Raw genomic sequence first — 20032 nt, 5'->3', positions numbered from 1 at the left:
GAGCCAGCTGCTTCCCCCTCCACCTTCTGGAGACTTTGCGGGCTGGACAAGCAGCAGGGAGATTTTAATCTGTTAGAATCAACATTCTGAAGTCCAGGGCCATGTCAGAGCTCAAAGCCTGCTCCAAACCAGCTCCACGGGCCAACACTCTAAAGTACGACCTGTCCTTGACACTTGGCTCTCACACTGATGCAGTGCGATGGCCCTTCTGTTAGCACAACTAGCACCGTGTTATATACTCATTTTTAACCACTGGAGAACAGGGATTTTGAGCGCCGAGTTCAACAGTGACTTGTTTGGCCTGGAGCAGCGTGTGCTCCCCAGAAAGGGAAAGACCAGCACCTCAGACACTGTGACAAGCTCAGGACACAGCCACGCGGCGTCACCGCCAYCGGGCGAGCAGCTCTCTAGTTCAGKGACCAGGGTACGGGGCCCCTGCGCTGAGCACGTGAGCACCAAGCCCATGTGCCACAAACCTGCAAGCCTGGGGACGTGCCGATGGCCTCCAACAACAACCACCTCCCAGCTACCTAAACATCTGCTTTTAAGGGCTTTGCCTCTCACGAGATCAATATAAAAATAAAATAATTKAAAAAAARGTAAGTTTTGCTTGGGACATTTTTRCTTGACAGTCCATGGAACAGCAAGATAGAAACACCTTCTTCCAGAAAACTCACACTGCCCAAAGCGAGCGGGAGCGTGACCGAGCAGAGCGAGGGCTGCAGGCCGGGAATTCCTCGGCCCCTGCTGCACCGTCCCTTTTAAGATCCAGAGATTTTTATTTGCTACAGACACCCTGGCCGCGCAGCTTCCCCGCAGCTCCGCTAGAAGCGATCTTAGGCTCAGCCCAGATCGCAGTTCAGCCCAGACCGCGGGCTCAGCCCAGAGCGCTCCGCTCAGCGGGCACCCCAGACCTTCCCACCCCGCCGCTCACGCGCTTGGGAACGGCGGGACACAGATGTTCCCAAGGCATTCTGCTCTTCCCCAAGACATCCTGAAGAGGGGGAARACTCCCATTTTAGCGAAAACTTCCCGCGATCCCGCGGCCCCTGCAGTGCCAGGGTGTCCCCCCGAGCCCGGCCGCCCGCGCCCCGCCGGTTCCCGCCCCGTCCCGCCCGTCCCGCGGCGCTCACCGACCTTTGCAGCAGCAGCAGCACCGCGCGAGCAGCCAGCCCGCCCCGGCGCGGGCCGGGTAGCCGCGCCTGCCCGCCTTCATGCTGCCCGCCGGCTGCTCATGGCGAGCGGCCACCAGCCCGATACGCGGCGGGGAGCGGGGAGGCGAATTAACCCCCCTTCAAAAAAAAAGAGGGAAATAAAGGGGACAACACCCCGCCGGGCTGCGGCAGAGGGACGGGACGGAGCGGGACGGAGCGGAGCGGAGCGGCGGCCGCGCGCGCCTCAGGGGCGGGGCCGGGCGCGGCCTGCGCCGCCTCACGAAGCGCGGCGGGCGGCGCGGCCTAGCGCGGGCCCGGCCCCAACCCCGCCTCCGGGGGCAGCTTTCGGGAGGGAATAAATAAATAAAGACGTAAATAAGAGCGAGCGGGGAAGCTGCGGCGGCGCCCGGGCTGGCTGTGGTCCGTGCGGGGGGCGGCAAAACTTGGCGGTTGGAAAAAGGCTGCCTGGGAGGAAGTTTGCTGAAGTTTGATGTGTGGTGGGGAGGGTTGTCCCCCCAGGCTGTGAAACGGCAGACCTCGTTTTATTTATTTTTATTAAGTTCAAAACTTTTTCATTTTTGCAGTGCCGTTTTGCTTTGAGCTTGGGTGCGCACCAGCTAAAACTCTGGACAACCAGTTACAAACACAAGTTTGCCAGTGATCCCAACATCTCTTCCCATGGGATTTTCTGCAGAAGGAGACCTGTGGGGGGTTCCCCAGCCCTCTGGCTACAGGGGAGCAAGGTGCTCATCCCCTTGAAACGGGAGCTAATGTGCCAGGCATCCAAAGGCACTACTTGTTTGGAAAGTGCCCGCTGGAGTGTGAGGATTCCCGTCTGAAGGCCGGAAAACTGGAGGTGCTAAAAGTGGCCGGGCCTTGCCAGAGGCAGCCGGGCGGAGAGGCTGGGCAGGATTCCCGAGCTGCAACCTCACAGCCGAGCACTCCTCCATCGAAAGACCAACAAACCTAACCCAGCACGCTGCTGCTCCCGGTCCCACACGGCTCCTCGTGGGAAGGAGCAGCCAGTAAGCTGGGCTGAGGTTTGCGCCTGGGTTTGCCCTGAGTCTCAGAGCTCAGATGTTCCATCACCGCCACTCACTGCCGACCTGGCTAATGCTTCAGGTCAGCCGCAGAGCTACCTCGGAGTGACCCTTCCCAGGGCCAAGGGTTGTTCTGGGATAGGGAAGGGCTGGACTGGGTGAATGAGTGTAGTGCCAGGTGGGGCCCAGGTAGTTTGGGACCTGAAACCACCACGAAAGACCCTTCCTGAGAGACTCCATCCACGGCAACTGCAAATACCAAGGCTCTGMACTTCATTTCTGGCTACACTGTGGGAAATATTCCTTGACTAGAAAGCACTAGCAGCCTCATCTCAAGTTGGGAGAGCAGAATATTTTCCTGCAAATGCCCTTGAGCTCCAAAGTGCTTTTCAACACATGAGAACAAAGTGAACCTTAACTCTGTTTCCACTTTCCTGCCTGTTGTGTCTCTTTGACTTGGTGCTTTGTCTATCTGGGAGACACAAGGGAATGTCTCTGGGTTACGGGAGGGCTCTGTGCATGTGTCAAGAAGATAATACGTCCTGCTGAAAGCAGAAACCACAGCTGCAGGCCTGGCAAGGAAGGGGTGAACTGGGAAGGAGCTAGGACAACCCTGCCCTTTCGTGCCTCTCCATTTCCTCCTAGACAAGAGGAGACAGCTTAGGACCTCCAAATGGGCCAGGAAACTTGTGGTTTCTCCAGAACTGAGATAACCAGCAGTCTTCTCTGCTGAGTACCCCATCTGTCTTGTTCCTACTCCTCACACCAGGTCCATCTCCTGCCTATTGAGCTGCTGTCTCCCTCTCAGGCTCAATCTGCTTTGAACAAACGTGAAATAAAGAGAGGTAACACAAGCAGTGCCTTCGCTGCTGTCTTCCTGTCCCTGGTGTCTGTGTGAGCAGGCACTAAGGCCTGGGAGGCAGGAGGAGCCTCTGGTTATTCACACAGCACCCTAACACCCACAGCCCTGCCCTTGGGTGGGCTTGACAAGATGGGGTAGGACAACCACTCAGGACCCACATGGGTATGAAAGGTGTCACACTTCCCAGTGAATTCCCGAGGCTCTCGGAGCAGCTCAGTGCCACGAGTGCCTCGGGAGCAGCCCAGCAGAGGCTTCTGCAGGTGCAGCCGCCCACAGCAGCCCTGTCCTTCCATGGACGGAAGCGGCCAGACCTGTCTCCTGCCTCATGTGCGAGTTTTGAGGGGTTCGCAGGGACATCTAGTGGACATCTAAACCCTAACAGCACGGGGAGCAGATGCCACGGCTGCTTTGGGTACGAAAAAGCTCCTTCRAGCAGAGGAATGTTTGAGCTACTGGGCCAAGCAAGAGCATCTTAGAAATATGCKGCTTGTTACATCAAAGACACACTGCACTAAAACAGAGCTTAGTGTACAAGGCTCTTAGGAGGGATCTGAAACAGGTCTGCAGCACTCATAATTGCAGCCCAAACTGCAAAACATAATAGAGGTACAATTTCAGCTCTGAAAAACTGCTTAATTAAAACAGAAAAGTTGTTGTTCCCATGGGGACAAACTTTTTTTTTTTTTTTTTAAATCTACAATGTTGGCAATGCTGTGAAAGCTACATCGGCAAAGTTACTCTGCTTAAAACATATATACCCATTGATAATTACTCATGCAATAAATATATCATTAAACAAAATACAACAACTGAGACGCACAGTCTTAATAATCACACTATATCAACTAGCTGCTACAAAGCAAGAGAGGAGACRTGGTGCAGACACACTGTGGGTCACCTTTCGTCCTGGATGAGGCAGCCTGTGATCAACAGCTTCACTGGGAACTTGTATCAGTCAAAGCAGCTGATCCTTTATCCTCAGAGAGGAAGTCCAACCTCTTGGGATATGGCAGGATCACGTGGAAAAAACAAATCCACACAGTGGAACCTGCTGGGGGGCCTGAAAGGCCTGTTTGGCCCTCGGCAAGGCAAATACTGGTGCCCTTGCTCTGCACTGTGCCTCAGCACCAGGAGCTCTCTGAGGAAGCATCCACCTGCAAGCACCTCCCTGTCACCTGCCACGGTGCAGCTGAGAACCCCCCAGCTCGTGTCCTGCTCTGTCAGAAACACCAGCGCGCGACGGCCCGGCGGGCCAGGGCGCTGTGCGGCGCGGGACCCTTGGGACGGCGCCGCAGCAACGCCGCGAGGACGGCTCTGCCTGCTGTGCCATTCACCGTTACGGATCCCCCCGGCATAGCGGCTGTGCTCATATGAAATCCAAGAGAGTCTGTAGGAACGATTCTTGCTGCGAGGGCCAAACACCTAGCAGATRTAAACTGGCACGGTTTCTTCAGCATCAGCAAAACTAGGCTCAATCTGCCTGGCCCAGATTGCCCTAGTGTAATTCTGTAATGCCAAAGTGCAGAGAACCATCTCTCCCCTAGTAAGAGGTGCTTATCCACTCCTGCCTTTAGCATGTACATAGATATAAGTAATGTAGTGGCTGTCAAAGGCATCTGTTCATTACACATACAAGCCAATCCGACACAGCACATTAGGCTATAAAGTGATCTCCATGGCAAATCCATCCCTGTGGGAACCACTCTCAGGGAGCAAGATGTATTACAGTTGATTGTTTTTTTTAATCCAATGAAGTTTAAGTATTAGATACTCATTTCTTAGGAGAGAAGAGGGAAACTACTAATAGAAATAACTGTCATACAGTTTTAAATMCATCATTTTAAATATGTGATAGGACTTGCAGAGCAAGACTGAGATAGATCAAGAGGATAAATGGTATCTAAGGTTAGTTACCAGGGAAAGGCAGGTACTTCTGCAGGGCACTTCAGCTGGCGCCAGCAGGACAGCAAACACGGATGTGCCTAGAGCCAGGCACCGGGAGCAAGGACTCCAGCAGAATTTGTTTTCAGACCATGTCGCAGCTTATGGAGAAGCCCAGGACTATGCAGCAGCCTAAGCAGTCCAGTAGATGCTCATTGAATGGTTTAACTATTTCCTCTCCTACTTCCTTTCTGGGTGACTTGGGGGGAAAATATACACTGAGTTTCATCCCTCAGTTTGCCCTGTGCGCAACAGAAGGATAGTGGCTTTCTGGGCTCCCTGKAAAGGGCCCTGGAACTGGGAGGTTACACTGAACAACAAGAGTTGTTACTGTTTGGAGTGTCTTAAAACAAGCGTAACAAAATACAGCTGTGATGTTCTCAAGTTTTAAATTTAGTGCTAAAAAGCACCCTGGTCACTATGCAAAAATTGCAAATCCTACCCATAAAACCAGGTAAATCAGGACAATTAGAAGGAAGGCAGATTGGCAAAGTGAAGCAGTCCTTGCTCAACCAAGCACACTTCAGTACATTATTCTTGGCTCCAGTTTCAGCTATTTTCAACTGCACTAAACATTCATTAGATTAAATCAGATGAACTGCGTTCTTTAAAAATAGCCAGAGCCTTGTCGTGCCAGTTGGAAAAAACAACAACTTTATTGGGTATTAAAACAGATCAAATAAATTAAAAATAAATAAATAAATTGGGTCATATTCTCTCCTGGCTCAAGGGAGCACAACTCCAAGGAGAGGTTTTTGGCTCCTCCATTCAGCACAGTGGTAGGTAGAAAAAAGAACATTCTCAACTAGCTAAAACAAACAAATTAAAAAGAAATATAGACATCCCAGCACAAACTCCTCGCTGAACTGCAACGCAGGCAGATGGTCAGCAAATGTTCGGATATATCATTCCTAGTCCTTCTGCTGTAGACGTCAACATGGGATGGGGTTTATGGCAACTTAGAGCAGAGTCACGAGCGAAGAGCATCCTGTACAGCCCTCACAGCCCCAGTYAGCCCTGCCTGCTCTACAAAACCCTCCAACATGGGGCTGCCTTCACCTTTATGTGCTGCATAACTCATCTCCCATTGACATCAGAAGTCCCGTTTTCATCCTTTTCCTACAAGAACTTCCTTTCTAGCTGTAAYACTTCAAGGCAGCAGCACTGCCTGGCAAATTCCTGCCTGGAAGCACCACCAGGTGAGGCTGCAGCCTCACCTAGGGCTGAGGCCCGAAAAAGAGCCGTATMCTGCAGAGGTTAGCACTGGGTTTCTGGAGAACTATATTGCATAGCAGACTCATCCTGAGAAAGTTCCTCATTGGGCAATAAAAATAACAAAAAAGGGCTCTTCAGCTAGAARGAGTGAAATAAAAATTTAAAGTAGGTTTTGCACTTATTTCCTGAGGCACTAACCTCCATTAAAGCAGAAATGCATTGCTGGGAGTTACTACCATATCAGTTGATGGAAGGCACAAGGTTTCCATTGAAGTGCTGCCTTCTGGACACGTTTGGGCTCCTGTCTCCTCCCCTGCTAGTGCRTGGGGCCTCCCTGGGGCAATCGTGAGCCTATCTCGGCCCATCAGATCTGCTTTCCAAGACAGGCTGGAGCCTCCCTCACCGGCGCACGACAAAGGTGAGCTGCTCTTTTAGCAACTACACACTAATAGAGCACCCAAAGTGTTCCCGAGGAGCCTGTCTCAACTTGCCTCATGTTCTGTTTGGATAGTAGAAACTATAGCTAATTTTCTTTAAATGGCATTTCTCTTTGCATAGAATAAGCTGCTCCCTGCTTTTCTGACAGACCATCATTCACTCTGCTTCGCACAGCCGCTCTGCAGGAACGTGCGAGTTCTGCTCTCCATCCATCCCCTCACCCAGGATCCAGCTCGGTTACGTTCACGGCAAACTAGAAGGAAAAATAAAAAACTGGCACACACCCCTCGCTAGGCAGAGAGGAAACGCTCTGTCTGCCTCTGCAAGGGAGGAACTGACTGGAATTAAAGTAAGATTCAATGTGCCGTAAAAGCCTTTAATTATTTGGGCCAAATTACTGCATTAAGTGTATTTTCCATTTTCCTTTTTTTTTCTTTTCCCCTATGCTGAAAAGAAAATACAGAGGAGTTCTTATAAAATAGTGTTTAGGATGGCAGTGCTTTCTGATAGACTCTATCAGATTTAAGACAAACATAAAAGGATCTGTAAGGCTGTTATTGAAACTTACAGTGGGTGTGAAAAATAAGGATATGCATAACAAGGCAGTYTGCTGTGGAGAGAACTAAAAAAAGATGTTTTAAGCTATTTTTATTAGCTTGTGGAATGACCCTGGCTAAGAAACAACCCCTCTGCTTTATCAGCGCATGGCACCCATGCCCGCGGTCATTCCTTCGTCCGTAGAGTTTAGAAATGCCCTCTCCACGTGGCACCATCAGCTGGTAAAAGCTGCAATGCTGCACACTGGACCTCCTGGTTGCTGCGGGACAGGAAAACCTGTTGTCCTTCTGTGCGAGGGACAAGCACACATCACCTTGACTTTTTTTTTCTGTCTCTTCCTATATTCAACTGATTTCTCAGTAGATAACTGTTCGTATTACGTGATAGTTCCATAAGCACTTAAAACTGTCATGAACCAACCACCCTGCCAAAAAAACAGTGTTGTCTTTTCTCTCCATCCCAGGTGCCTGCTCCTTCCTGCCACTTCCCTTGTGCCAACAGAAATGTTTGTGCAGCCTCACAGTGAATCTGATCCACAGACAGATCCAGGTTAAAATTAACCTAAGAAGAAGAAGAAAAAAAGTTGCTTTTAACCCAACCAGTTCTTCACCCTGCTTTGGATTTCACAGCATCAGTTTTTGTATTTTACTGCAAGAGCTCTATGCACAGAGCTTTTCATATTAGGGTTTTTTTGTGGGTTACAAGAGCCTTCTTTTAGAGCAGGAGCAATTGATTCCTTTACACTACATGAAATTTATTTTGTAATTTGCAATCTGCAGAAGGTAAAATGTGCTTATTTCACTTAGGTTCTGCACAGTTAATAAATTCTTCAGTGCTTTTCTGAAAAATGGTGTTTGGCCTTSAGGCCGAATTCTCTAAATGCAATTCCCATAGACTTCAAACTGCAGATATATTCCTTGGCAAAATGCAGCCATAAACTTAAAATTCTGAAGATATTTGTAATCTGTGGGGAAAACAAAGGGCCAGGTACAGTCTGGAAGGAACAAACCAGAAATGCATGAAGACCTATGTGCAGAAAGAATACCCTTTTTTTTTTTTTTTAAATGCCCTATGGGAGAAAATATCTTGAGCTGAGAGATTTCCGTGTTCTTCCCTAATCTACAAAACAGAGTAATGCCCTTGAAATATAAGCACTTGGTGCTGCTATTTAWTTTTTAATCTCTATGGCTTGCAAAAGCAAAGGGCAATAAGCACTTGCAGTTTAGCATGAGGCAGTTTAATGCTGTTAAGAAACACAGAGGATAAAGTCCACTTCAGGAAAAGAGGAGTCACCAACATATATGGGTTGCAAGTTGCATTATAAAACAGCCCTGGCTTTTCCTCCTTAGCAATGTGCAGTGCTGGGCAGTGCATTGCTATTGTTTTGGTTTGATATCACACTTTTAGGGAGAGCAGAGGCTGTCCCATCCTTACTGCAATATGTAAGCAATTACCTTTTTTTTTTTTTTTTTTTAATGCTGCAGGAAGCCTAATTTCTATTTTTCAAAATGCAGAATGAAAATTATACTTATTTCACCACAATACAATCCTTTAGAGTCGATAATTCCTCATTGCATTTGTGAGGAACACATGATACTGTAAGTGACAACAGAACCCTTTGATCAATGCAGAGGACAGCCACAATCAAGGATGCTTTAACCTCTTATAATAAAAAAGGGAATGCTCTTTAGCTGTTCTGAGCTTCCAGAGTTATTTAAACAGATTTTAGAAAAATAGTCAAATATGCAGCCTACCTTAAAGATGMGGAAAATGCACTTCTGGAGTTAAAGCAAAGCAACGTTTATAAGAAAAGGTAATATCGCTTATTGCACCAGTTAGAACGGAAAGAAGAAGAATGGAAAGAAGAAGAATTTCAAGAATGAGAAAGAATTACACTGGAATTTATGTGAATAACTTYCTACCCTAGACTTTTAGACCACCATAATTAACAAGAGCATTACTCCTCTTTTCTAGAGTTTGTATTAATATGACCTAAGCCAAGCTGAAATTGGTTCAGGCTCTTCTTGCATGTAATCCACACATGGAACCTGGGAATAACTGCTCTGACAAAATGCTTGCATAAATGACAAGAAAAATCACGCTTTTTGWGTCTGGATTAATACATCAAATCTGTGCAGTATGCTGAAGCAGACATCCAGAAACATCATTTCAATTACTTGAAATACATTATTTAACACACATGTGTTTTGCATTTCAGTTTTCCTATCTCTGGCTATCCCTGGCCAGGGAAATGGGATTTTCAGCAGAGCTAGCTCGCTTCAAAACATACTCATGAAATATTTGTTTAAGATTAGCAACGGAAGGACCAACCCAACAGGGCTCAGGCTTTGAGGGGTGTAAATACTATTTATAGGACTATTCCCTTTGCTGTCTGGAAGCTGGAAGAGCCAGAAGGCAACATTTCTGGGAAGAAGATGTGTCATTATTATTATTTGTATTGCTGCATTACTTATGAATACTGGCTATAGGCTGAGTTTCTGTGATGACTGAACAAAAAGTATACCCACACACTTTTAGTTAGTAGGGAAATAAGGCATGAGCCCCAAATCAGTGGTCGTCATTTCTCCTTCATGCTTAAATTTCAAACACTGCAGGGCAGAAGCTCAAGCAGTGAGTTACAGCATGCCCAGCACGGCAGAAAACCACGAGGGACGTAACAACGAATGGTGGCTCCATGGAGCTGGTTACGTAGCAAACAGTCAAGGCAAACAAGCCAGATCCCCCTCTCCCCGCCTCAGTCCCAGATGGATGCTGGTCAGACGTCCAGCTGTGGATCTGCTAAATTTAGCTTGGCCTCGGAGGAAACGTGGGACAGAAGCCGCTGTGCCCCCCTCTCCCGCTTCACCAGGCCCTGCTGCTGATCCTGTCAGCCCCTTGCTACCTACAGACCCAGCACTAAGGGGTTTTTGCTCAAGGGCCTATTTTGACCCCCCTCCTGCGGGCTGCTTTCTCTTCACTGGTAGGACAGAGGCCTGGAGAGCTATTGTGGCTGCTGGCCTCGAGTCAGAGCTGCTACAAAGCCTCATACCACAAACTGAAGCCTTGACTTGCTCACACTGGTGTCCGGGACAGGCAGGGCTGGTAGCACAGCTCTAAGGAACAGAAGAAACAGGCAGTGCCTGTAAGGTCCTGATGCTGTTAATAAAAATACGTATTTTATCCACTCTCAGGAGGTGCCTTCCCTGGGCTACTTGGATCCCCCTGGATAATACCTGGCTTGAAGTGGTCTCTTGAACCCACACATCTGCGGCGGGAGCTCGGGGCCTTTCCCCACAGAGCTGCTCTGGCTCGGGCACGGTCAGTGCTGCCCATGGAGACCCTTCGAACGCTCCTCTCTGCTCTGAACGGGCAAATGCCAGGGCCATCTGATGAAAAGACAGGTCCTGGGATAACTGGGACAGTTGGGCACTGGGCAGGACAGGCTCTTCCCGTCCTAGGGAACGTCCCGTCCTAGTTTCTTTTCCATGGGAAATGCTTCTGGGCTTCCCCAGGCCGGGCAGGACGTTGCAGAGCCCAGAGCGGCTTTGCTTAATGCACGCAGAGTGCAGCATTTGCTCAGCGGAATCGTCTTTGACCTTTCAGTTGCACCAACAGTTCAGACATCAATATGGTAACCACAGAAACTGAAGACTATTTCCAGCATCTCTCTCCCAAGGAAAGTGGGGAAAATCTGACCACTGCAGCCTGTTAGCTGCACTGTCTTGCAAACACACTAACAAACCCWCTCATGTGTCTAAGGGAAACAAATGACTATTTATCTTGAGAGAGAAGGTTTTTCACTATGACAGTGGTACCTCACGAGCAGTACGTGGCGCCGTGCTGAGGGCAGCCTGATGCACCATGGCTCTTCCCTTCTACGTTCCTCCTGTTTCCTTCTGAAACACCAATGTTTTCCTTCTGAAACTCAGGAGATTCACATGAGCAGTCTGGACACATCCTGTACCACATTCTTGCTGCTGCTCTCCCCATTTGACCACTATAAGGGTTTCTCTGTGCATTTCCCTGTTTTTCCACTCTCTTGACTAATTTGATGCCAAAACCTGACCTCAACAGGCAGCAAACCTATCCCATACCCAGCTGCAACCTGGGTAGTTAGTGCCACTATTTATTGGTGTCAATTATAAGACAGAGGCGATAGATATCATACCTGTTACTAGGAAGCATTACTCTCCAAAAGCCTCCTGGCCAAACTATGCAAAGGTCCCAAAGATGCTGTAAACTCCACATTACAAAACCAAACCTAAATTGCAAATAGAGCTGTCACAGATTGCAATGCCAGAGGATAAGGTGCCCTGACCCTCATGCAATAGCAGCTATCACATTTTCTCCAGCTCTACTGTGTGCCCTCCCTATCTGCTTCTCCCCAGGCTGCTCCAGGCACAGGGCGAGCTATGCTAAAGACAGGAGAAGCAGCAAGAAGTCCGGGCMATGGACCCCCCCATTACCTTACACTTAACAACTACTTTTCCAACTGTTACTCTTTACAGGTCCCTTGAGGTACAAGTTGTGCCTGCAGATGGATAATCTCCCACACACCACAGCATACAGTGTGGTTGCTGCTTCTTCTCACTGGCATAAATAAGGAAAACCCTGGAGAAAGGAGAAATATTCTAATCCTTCTAATCAGATCATCAGGAATCACAAAATGTGTGACTTAGAGCACTGCTTGTACCACTGCTGATTTCCCCCCGGGTTTTGTACTGGGCCAGGTGCAGAATTCTCCGATATTCCTCAACGGCTGCGTTGGCATCGGCAGCTCAAAGCCTCTTTTTCCACTTGTCCAGGGAAAGCCACAGCACGGCCACTGTGAGCTGGAACTCGAGCTTAAGCTGACAGGGCACTAGGCGGATAAAGTTTTGCTCCCTGTCAGAAGGGGAAGCAAAGGCGAAGTAAACAAGAAAAATTGCAGGCCTTCTCTCTTTTAAACAAAGTCTCTTGTGTTTAAAATAATAAAAATCCACTGAACAGAAGCAAAGCAACTTCCCCCAAAATAGCCTTTCCTGTTTTATCAAAGCATTCATCAAAGCTGTCTTTCTCCACAAAAATAAAGTCCCAGGTAGGGCACTGGAAGTCTTTTGCTTTGATTAGATAACAGAGCAGCTGAAGCAATAAGTTTAAATGACTTTTGGCATCTGATATGCCCTAAAAAATGCTCCACGGCTGATCATGACTTGAAGTATGCAGGGCTACCATACCAGAACTTAAAAATAAAATAAAATAAAATAAAATAAAATAAAATAAAATAAAATAAAATAAAATAAAATAAAATAAAATAAAATAAAATAAAATAAAACAAAACACCAGAGAAGAATGAGTATTCACAAGCCATCAGAACTTCGCTCCAAAAGTCTATATACAACATGTCTCCAAGATCTTGAATTGTGGAGACTCACTGTGGAGAACAAGCATTGGCCACCTCGGTCAGGTTTTGCCCAGCTTACCTAGTTAATCAGGTTAATTGCTTTCTGAGACTACCCCAGGACTTCGATCACTGTAGTTCTGTCTTCTTGATACACTGATGTGTTTGCCAGATAAAATYCCTGGTGGATCCACAGTCACGATGATAGGAATACCCTTACACAACTACAGCTCCTTCTCTCAGGCCTAACTTTGCCAAAATCTCAGGAACACAACAACAAAAATCACATCCTAACACCCACACCGCCAACTGCTGCCAATTATACATTTCTTATTATTTTGGAGATAACTAAGCCCAGATGAAGGTGAACCACAGCAGAAATGGACGTTTTATGGGTATCTGAATTAGCTTTGCACTGTTTTTCCCCCGGTACACGGAGGGAGAGCAGCAGACCCTGACTGGCCGGGGCCTCTTGCTGCCAACCACAGCAAGCTGCCTTGGCACACACCATGCTCGCAGGTCCTCTTGTTTCCACCTGCTCTATCTTAACTCAAAAGGAGAGAAAATACAGTAAAAACTTTCTTGACGTGATATAAATCACATCCTATACTCATAACAAGGATACTGTGAGGCAGCAAATGCCAGCAGAAGGGCCTGGCCTCTCTTGACAGTCTATGCAATGAAATTTTGACTCTGAAGCCCCATATTAGAATGGTATTGGGAACAGAGGACTTTTTATTTATTTAAATACTGCATATTTATATTGACAATGGGAGACTGAACATCGTTTGCTTAATAGAAACCCCATGACCTGTTTATGTGCCAGTGAAATCAACTGTGTTACCTAATAAAATGTTTCTTTTAGTCCACAGCCCTATAAACATTTTAGTTGACTGCTCCTAATCAAAACTTTCAAAACCAAAAACAATTTCCCAGCCTCTGCAAGGACAACTGAAGGATTAGTGTAGTGCTCTAAAACTTCTGAATCGCCCTTGCACAGCTCCTTGGGGACATCAGGAACCACCACCATGGAAGATTTTGCAACAAAAACTGTTCAAAAGACAATAGAGGAAGTGTGAGAGCTGATGCAGGTATCAATTTAGTACCCAGCACAGACAGAGGCACAAGAAAAGGCGCCTCAACTCTTCCATTCCCCATAAAGTGGAAGAYGGGCTTAGAGGTGGGTACGTGGAGAAGCCCACGTGCCTTTCCCTGCACAGATCACTCTTTCGAGATCGGTGACTGGGGGAAAGCGCAATCCAAGCCCAACAAGAGCCAGATGAGCCTCCCAGATTGGTGCACCAATCCATTAACTGACCTGCTCTCTCCCACAAGGAACGACCACAAAAGCAGCAGGTCTCTGAGTGACCTTTATTCCCCATTGATCCCACTTTTCTCAGAGGACTCTTCACATCCTTTCCCTGCCTCCTTTTCAGCCCAGCCTGCAGTGACACCAACCCGTGATTTGCTTTCCCTGGCCACAGGGAGAACCCCAAACCCCAAAATGTGAAGGTTGCTGCCGGAGCTGGACAGAAGCCCCGGCCTCCTGCCCACAGCCTGAGGCTGCCGCACAGAGCCGGTCCCTGGAGGCCTGGACGAGCCCTCCCCACTCCCCACGCTGACTGCACCGGCCCGGCCTGCGCCTCTCCCTCCCCTGCGGGCTCCGACCCAGCTCTTCCTCCATTTGCTCTGCTAAAAGGACAGGGCTGCCACCAAAGCCCCGCTGTTAAGTGGCCATCTGCCCGCACAGCAAGGAGCTTGCAGGGCTGCTTAAAAAAATACACTCGTCTCCTCCAGCTATGGGGCCAGGCACAGGCATCCTGCAGGAGGGATCCGGTCTGGGGCCCCGAACAGGATCCCTCTGCATATCACGAGCTCAAGCCAAGAGCCATAGACCCCCTTTTTTAAAAAAACAAAAAGCACCTTTTCCCTCTCCTTTGGTGATAGAGGCTACTTGAATTCCTGCAAGAATTAGCTTTTGTTGCTCTCCAAATGCTGGGTGAAAGATGCTGGGAGATAAGACCATGAGAACAAGAGTCCTTCTGAACGTGTCATGGGCCAAATTCAAACTTGCAATTACTCAGCTGAAGCTAACAGACTGACATTGGGAATACGCTTGTCCCAGCGTGTTTAATGAATGCTGTCATTCGGTCATTACGGTGCTTTCTATCCAGGTGGATTTCTCTCTTAATCTGAAATTTATAGTTTAATTCCGTAGAGCTCAATTGTAAAGTAAGAGACAGGAATGAAAGTCACTGTTCCTCTGTAATGAGCCACGTGGGATAGTTCAAACAGAGTCTCATTCTTAATGGGTCACAGGTCTTTCTTTTTCTTTCCTTAGGAATGTTCTTCAGAGAAAAAAAATCTCAAGCCACAAATTCTCGAGTGCAGTAGCRGAGATTGCAGACCACTTCCTTTTACTCAGTTATCCATAAATTAGTTGGGAATGGTGAATCCTACAACATGATTTGCATATTTTACAGAGGGTAGTTGCAAACACTGCCAGAACACTGGAAAGGAGGGACATCAAGGGCTACGCTTGGACTCTGAACTGCAGTCAAGTCATAGAAAAAAAAAAAAAACCCTATCAAATGTGAATGTTCCCAAGAAACACAGCCAGAGGTCTGCTGGAGAGCTGAGAGACTGATCCTTAAAGTTCCTTTACTTTCACTGATAAATGACAAGGGAAATCTGGAAAGAAGCTTCCTCAAAAACATAASGAGTGCTATATTAGGGGTTAGCCCTCTTATATTTGCACCACCTTTTCCTTTTGCAGATTTTTACTTAAACTCAGTAACTATTTTTAAAGGAATAATGTAAAAAAAAAATTGGAAGAGACAGATGGCATCTTCAGTTGTGAACTCTGATTTTGCATTTGCAGGGGCTTCCAGTGCTTTTTTTTTTTTTTTTTTTTTTTTAAGGCTGATTTTTAATCTGATGTGGACATACACTGATGCTCTACAAACTCTTCTGGTCATTGCATTGAACCTTTTAAGTCCTGAATGGTTCAGGTGTTGGCTGATGCATCTTATTTGCCTCAGTCTTTCATTTCAAGCATGACAGGTAGCTGCTCTGGGCCTCATAATTTATGTTAACAGCCCATCATAATTTATATAGAACAAAATACAGTAATTTGTCATTTTCCACTAAGCTAATGCAACCGTGATTTCATATTTGACAAACTTGTCTATGTATAGATGTCAAATTTTACTATTAGGAGCACTTGATTTTAAGTACAGAGCCTTTCTGTTCTTAAAAWTACAGTGTTTGTAAAAGGAAAGAATGATGTATTTCTATAACTGAAAGACAGCAGCTACTATCCTGCTCTTCTGCCCCTATATATGTTTGCATATGCAAAGCAGGTGAGGGAAGATGRTTTTACAGTGATACAAGGTGTGCCAGCCTTTGTCCTAGGTTGTAGACAAGGGCCAGGAACTTCAGAAGCCTAGACCAAAGGATTCCTAGTCCAAACCATGCTTAAAGCAACTGGAAGTAGAGATGGATGTGACCCTTAACAGTCAGAGTCATTTATCAACCTAAGCCTCACAGCATCTCCTGAGCAGGGCAACCAGCAGGCTTTTCCAGAAGCTAATGCATTTCCCCRTTTAAACTTAACCCCACTTCCTTATTCCAAGGAAGCGCAGCCAAGAACTGTGTCCATCTCACCATACCTGCAATGTGGTTATGCCCTAAAGATCATGCAGTGGTACCAGGAGCAGATCCACCATGTCCCCTGGCAGCCCTCAGCCTGCTGTCCACACTGGTTTCTTCCTCCTTGGAATTTCCTGTAAGTACTTGAAGGAAAACTCTTGACTCGAGAGTGCTTGAATGAGGTTTGAATGGCATTTCACAATGTCCTTCAGGAGATCCAAGACCAACTGTTGTACCAGGCACCTACCAGGCACATCTCTTGCTTCCAGTGAGTCACTCCAGGCAGGGCCTTCTTTTTCCCAGGCCAGACTAATTGTAAGCCTTACTTTTTGGTTTCACTGATACTAACCTGCATGGAAGCACCTGCACTGCCTCTCAAGAGGACAACCCAGCAGTGCCTTCTAGAGAAGCAGTGGCAGCAGAGCCAAAAGCCACCCCAGGCTCACAGCCAGGCCAGGAGGCAGCAGGGCTGAAGTAAACGTGTGTGTGAAGCTTGGAGGTGACAAGGCAGACATCCCGCCCAGCCAGCAGTGACTTCACCTCCTTCCTTTGCAAAACAAGGCAAGGAGAAACACCGCTGAGAGGATCGGCTCTGAGGGGAAAAGCCCAGCTCTCCTTCTCCTGTTTAGGTTCAGGCCACCTCTAAATGGAAACTCTTACTCCAGGCCCTTAGCACAACAGAGGCCCAGGAGCTTGGCCTTGCTCTCTGTTTCCCTTGGTGTGTGGACAACTCCCATGGACAGCATGGGAGATGCAGGCACGGAAAAAAAGACCCAACAGACCTCAGCTTAAATGCTTTTTCTCAAAACAAACAAACCCACCAAGCTTAGTTTGTTCAAAGAAGAAAGGATCGTATTCTATTTCCCCTACAGCAGAGGGAAAGAAACAATTTTAGAAGCCCAGCTCAGGTTGCGCGTTTGAAGTCAGGAATGGGATGTCAGGAGCCTTTTCTCCCTGGGCCTTACTGGCAGGCACTGTTTGTGGCCGAGCTGGGGTGGAGCAAATGAGGAAAGGAACCTGCTCTGGCCATGTCAAGTCCAACAAAATCTGGTCCACCAGTCTCAAGCATCTCCTACRTCTTGCTGTGTGGGTGCTATGCATGGGACACACGTTACTCACAACACCGAACCAAATGGGCCATGGACTCCACAGAAACGAACAGTATTTGCTCATTCATTGCAGGTGTTTGTACAAAAAGGCAAGTCATTTGCCTGCAGACTCACATAAACACACAAGCTCTCAGATTAAGCCCGGGACCTGCCCTGTATGCTGACTGTAAAGGTTCTTTCCCCATTGCACCGTGCCCTTCTCCACACAGTCTCCCACTCACTTGGTCAGTAAGAAGTGAAGTGTAACAGGCCTCGCTGGTGGCTTCTTTGTAGTACCAGGCAGCAGAAGACCATGTATTAGTGCACACTGTGGCTTTCATAAAATAACATATSCATGATTTGGAGCATTCTGGAGTATACACAACTTCACCTTCCCTCCCTCTAGGCTTTTAGGCATTGAAACCAGTCCATTTGTGGTGTAAAAGGTCCCATTCTTACCCCAGCACCTCACAACAGTAACGAGTGCCACACAGCAAGAGACGCACACGTACAACATTGAGTCATGGAGATGGAGCCAGGCTGGCACGGAGCTGCTTCACAGAGACCCACTAACAAAACTCACTGCACGCTACACGGGCTCGCACTGATGCCAGCCACTGGAGGACAAGAACAGCCCTAGCAGCTTTGCACTTCACACGATACAAAGGGGGAAAGGGGAGCAGTCCTGCCGCCTGCCAGGCGGCCGCCTACCTTTTCCTGAYGGGAAGAAGCAGTCCATCTCCACGCTGCTCCGTGAGTGTGAAACACAGAGCGCGCTGCTGGGGACCAGGCCTTCCTGGGGCGGGCTGCGCTCCGTGGTGCGGACCAGGCACCAGCCGGGCCTTTCGCTCGGCCTCTCCAGCAGCTCCACAGTCTGCCCGACTTGGACGCTCAGCTCGCTGCTGTGGCCGGCCGTGAAGTCCTGGAGCACCACGGTTAGTTCACAGCCTCCAGACAGCTGCCGCGTTCGACAGAAAAGGGAAAAAAAAAAGGATGAAAGTCAGAGCGCGCAGGAGGAAGCCAAATCATCTCTATATTATATTTACACTGGCAAAGGCAGGATTTGTGTTCCTTAGAAGCCAAGTTAATAATTTCTTTTGTCAAAGTTCAAAGTATTATGACTCCTATTTCCTTTAGTTCCTATTGATACTGCTGGGCTGAGTTGAGAAATCAAAAGCTACCCACCCAGTAACCTTTTGAGTGCTGCCATTTTCCAGCTGCGGGTGGATATTTATTAAGACATTGGCTTTTTTATGGCTTTAGTTCCTTGGGTGACTTTCCAGAATGGCGATAGCCCTGGTCTCCTCTACACTCTGCCCCATGGCAGGACAAATTCCAAGTGGCCCCATGCCAGACACACTCCCCATGTCACCAGCACGGCAAGGAAACAGCTACGGCTTTTTGTAGGACCAGAAATGTGCCCTTCTCTTCCCAAACTTGCTATAGGGATCTCTTAGGAAACTAGGTGATCCTGAGGGGGCAGATCAAAAAAAGCTCCTCCCTGGTTCTCTGATGGAAAACAGAGGTGTAAAGATATAAACGTGGAATGACTGATTATACGCTGACTTCCAGGATTTGTATCTAAGAATAAATGTATCGTCTTACTTCCGTCCTGAGTGCTGGCAACCCACTGCTCTCCTTCATCCTCACACCCTGCGACTATCAATGAACAAGACTGGCCTCTGTTTAACCACAGTCTCTAGATCACCAGAGACCTGACGTACAAGGGCTGGTGCATATAGCAGAACCCACAACCAGCAGAACCAGGAGGTTTGTTTTCCTACAGATTTGGATCTCATGGTYGGATTCTCTGGTGCCTAGAAAGGTATGAGCACAAATTTAAGCCTTTTCTGGTTTCTCTCCAGAACAGGAGACTGTGAATTTCTTAATTGTCTGCCTGACATCAGAGACTCTTGCTTGGGTTCTCTTCCTGCACTTTCTGCCYATTTCCCTGAAACATGCAGGAATCTTTGAGCTTATTATTCAATTGCTAAATTTCACTGAAATCAGTTCACTGATTGAAAAGTTCATGAAATGGGAATAGCAAAACAAGCTGATATAGGACAGTGTAATCCCATAAATATCACTTTCTTCAATATAAAGATAAAAATAAGCATATTAGCATATTTTTAAAGAAACCACTTGTAAATAGCAATGGAATTGGGATAAATCTTGGAAGACGCTAAGTATCCCTGTGAAATCAGGGAGAACCGGGAATCGTTTATCAGCCTGAACGGGCAAGGCCCTTAGGAGGCACCTTCCCCACCCTCCTCCCTACGGACTTTGCACTTTGCCTGGTCTCAGATCTAAGCCCCAGCAGTCCCAGATTCCCAAGGGAACAGGGTTTCTCCCCACTTCCGCGACACGGTGGCTCCTGTGTCTGAAGCAGGCATGAAAGAAATCCCGTCTGGAGCTGCCGTGTTTACAATTATGCAAAGGGATCAGTGGACAAGGACTGGTTCTCACCTGTCCTGTGTCTCTGCCGTAGACGAAATGCTAGATTTGGGGAAGAAGAAGAAGGAAACATTGCTCTGAAAGATTATTTGTAAATAAGTAGGAAAAAAAGCAAACAAAACAAACTATGGTGGCTGTTTGAGCCCAGTCAAACAGCCATGGGTGAGAGCATTAATTAATCCTGGCAGAGAGAGCTCAGCTAGTGGATGGAAGTGTGGCAAGAGCTCAGTTTAGCACCTAGCTAAGCAGTT

General features: G+C 47.6%; 1 protein-coding gene across 1 annotated transcript in view; it reads right to left on the bottom strand.

Annotated features, from left to right (window-relative positions):
* KALRN (kalirin RhoGEF kinase) overlaps positions 1 to 20032 on the bottom strand; it is a 464489-nt gene that overhangs the window by 66931 nt on the left and 377526 nt on the right. Inside the window, exons 34-35 of the mRNA XM_026054352.1 lie at positions 19794 to 19823; positions 18039 to 18285 (exon numbers count right to left, since the gene is read on the bottom strand). Of these exons, the coding sequence (XP_025910137.1) occupies positions 18039 to 18285; positions 19794 to 19823 (277 nt within the window). The remainder of the gene's footprint in view (positions 1 to 18038; positions 18286 to 19793; positions 19824 to 20032) is intronic.

This window comes from Nothoprocta perdicaria, unplaced genomic scaffold (assembly GCF_003342845.1).
Source record: "Nothoprocta perdicaria isolate Ctin4 unplaced genomic scaffold, notPer1 scaffold_0, whole genome shotgun sequence".
NCBI classification, from domain to species: Eukaryota; Metazoa; Chordata; class Aves; order Tinamiformes; family Tinamidae; genus Nothoprocta; species Nothoprocta perdicaria.
This window is presented reverse-complemented; position numbering and strand designations above follow the sequence as displayed.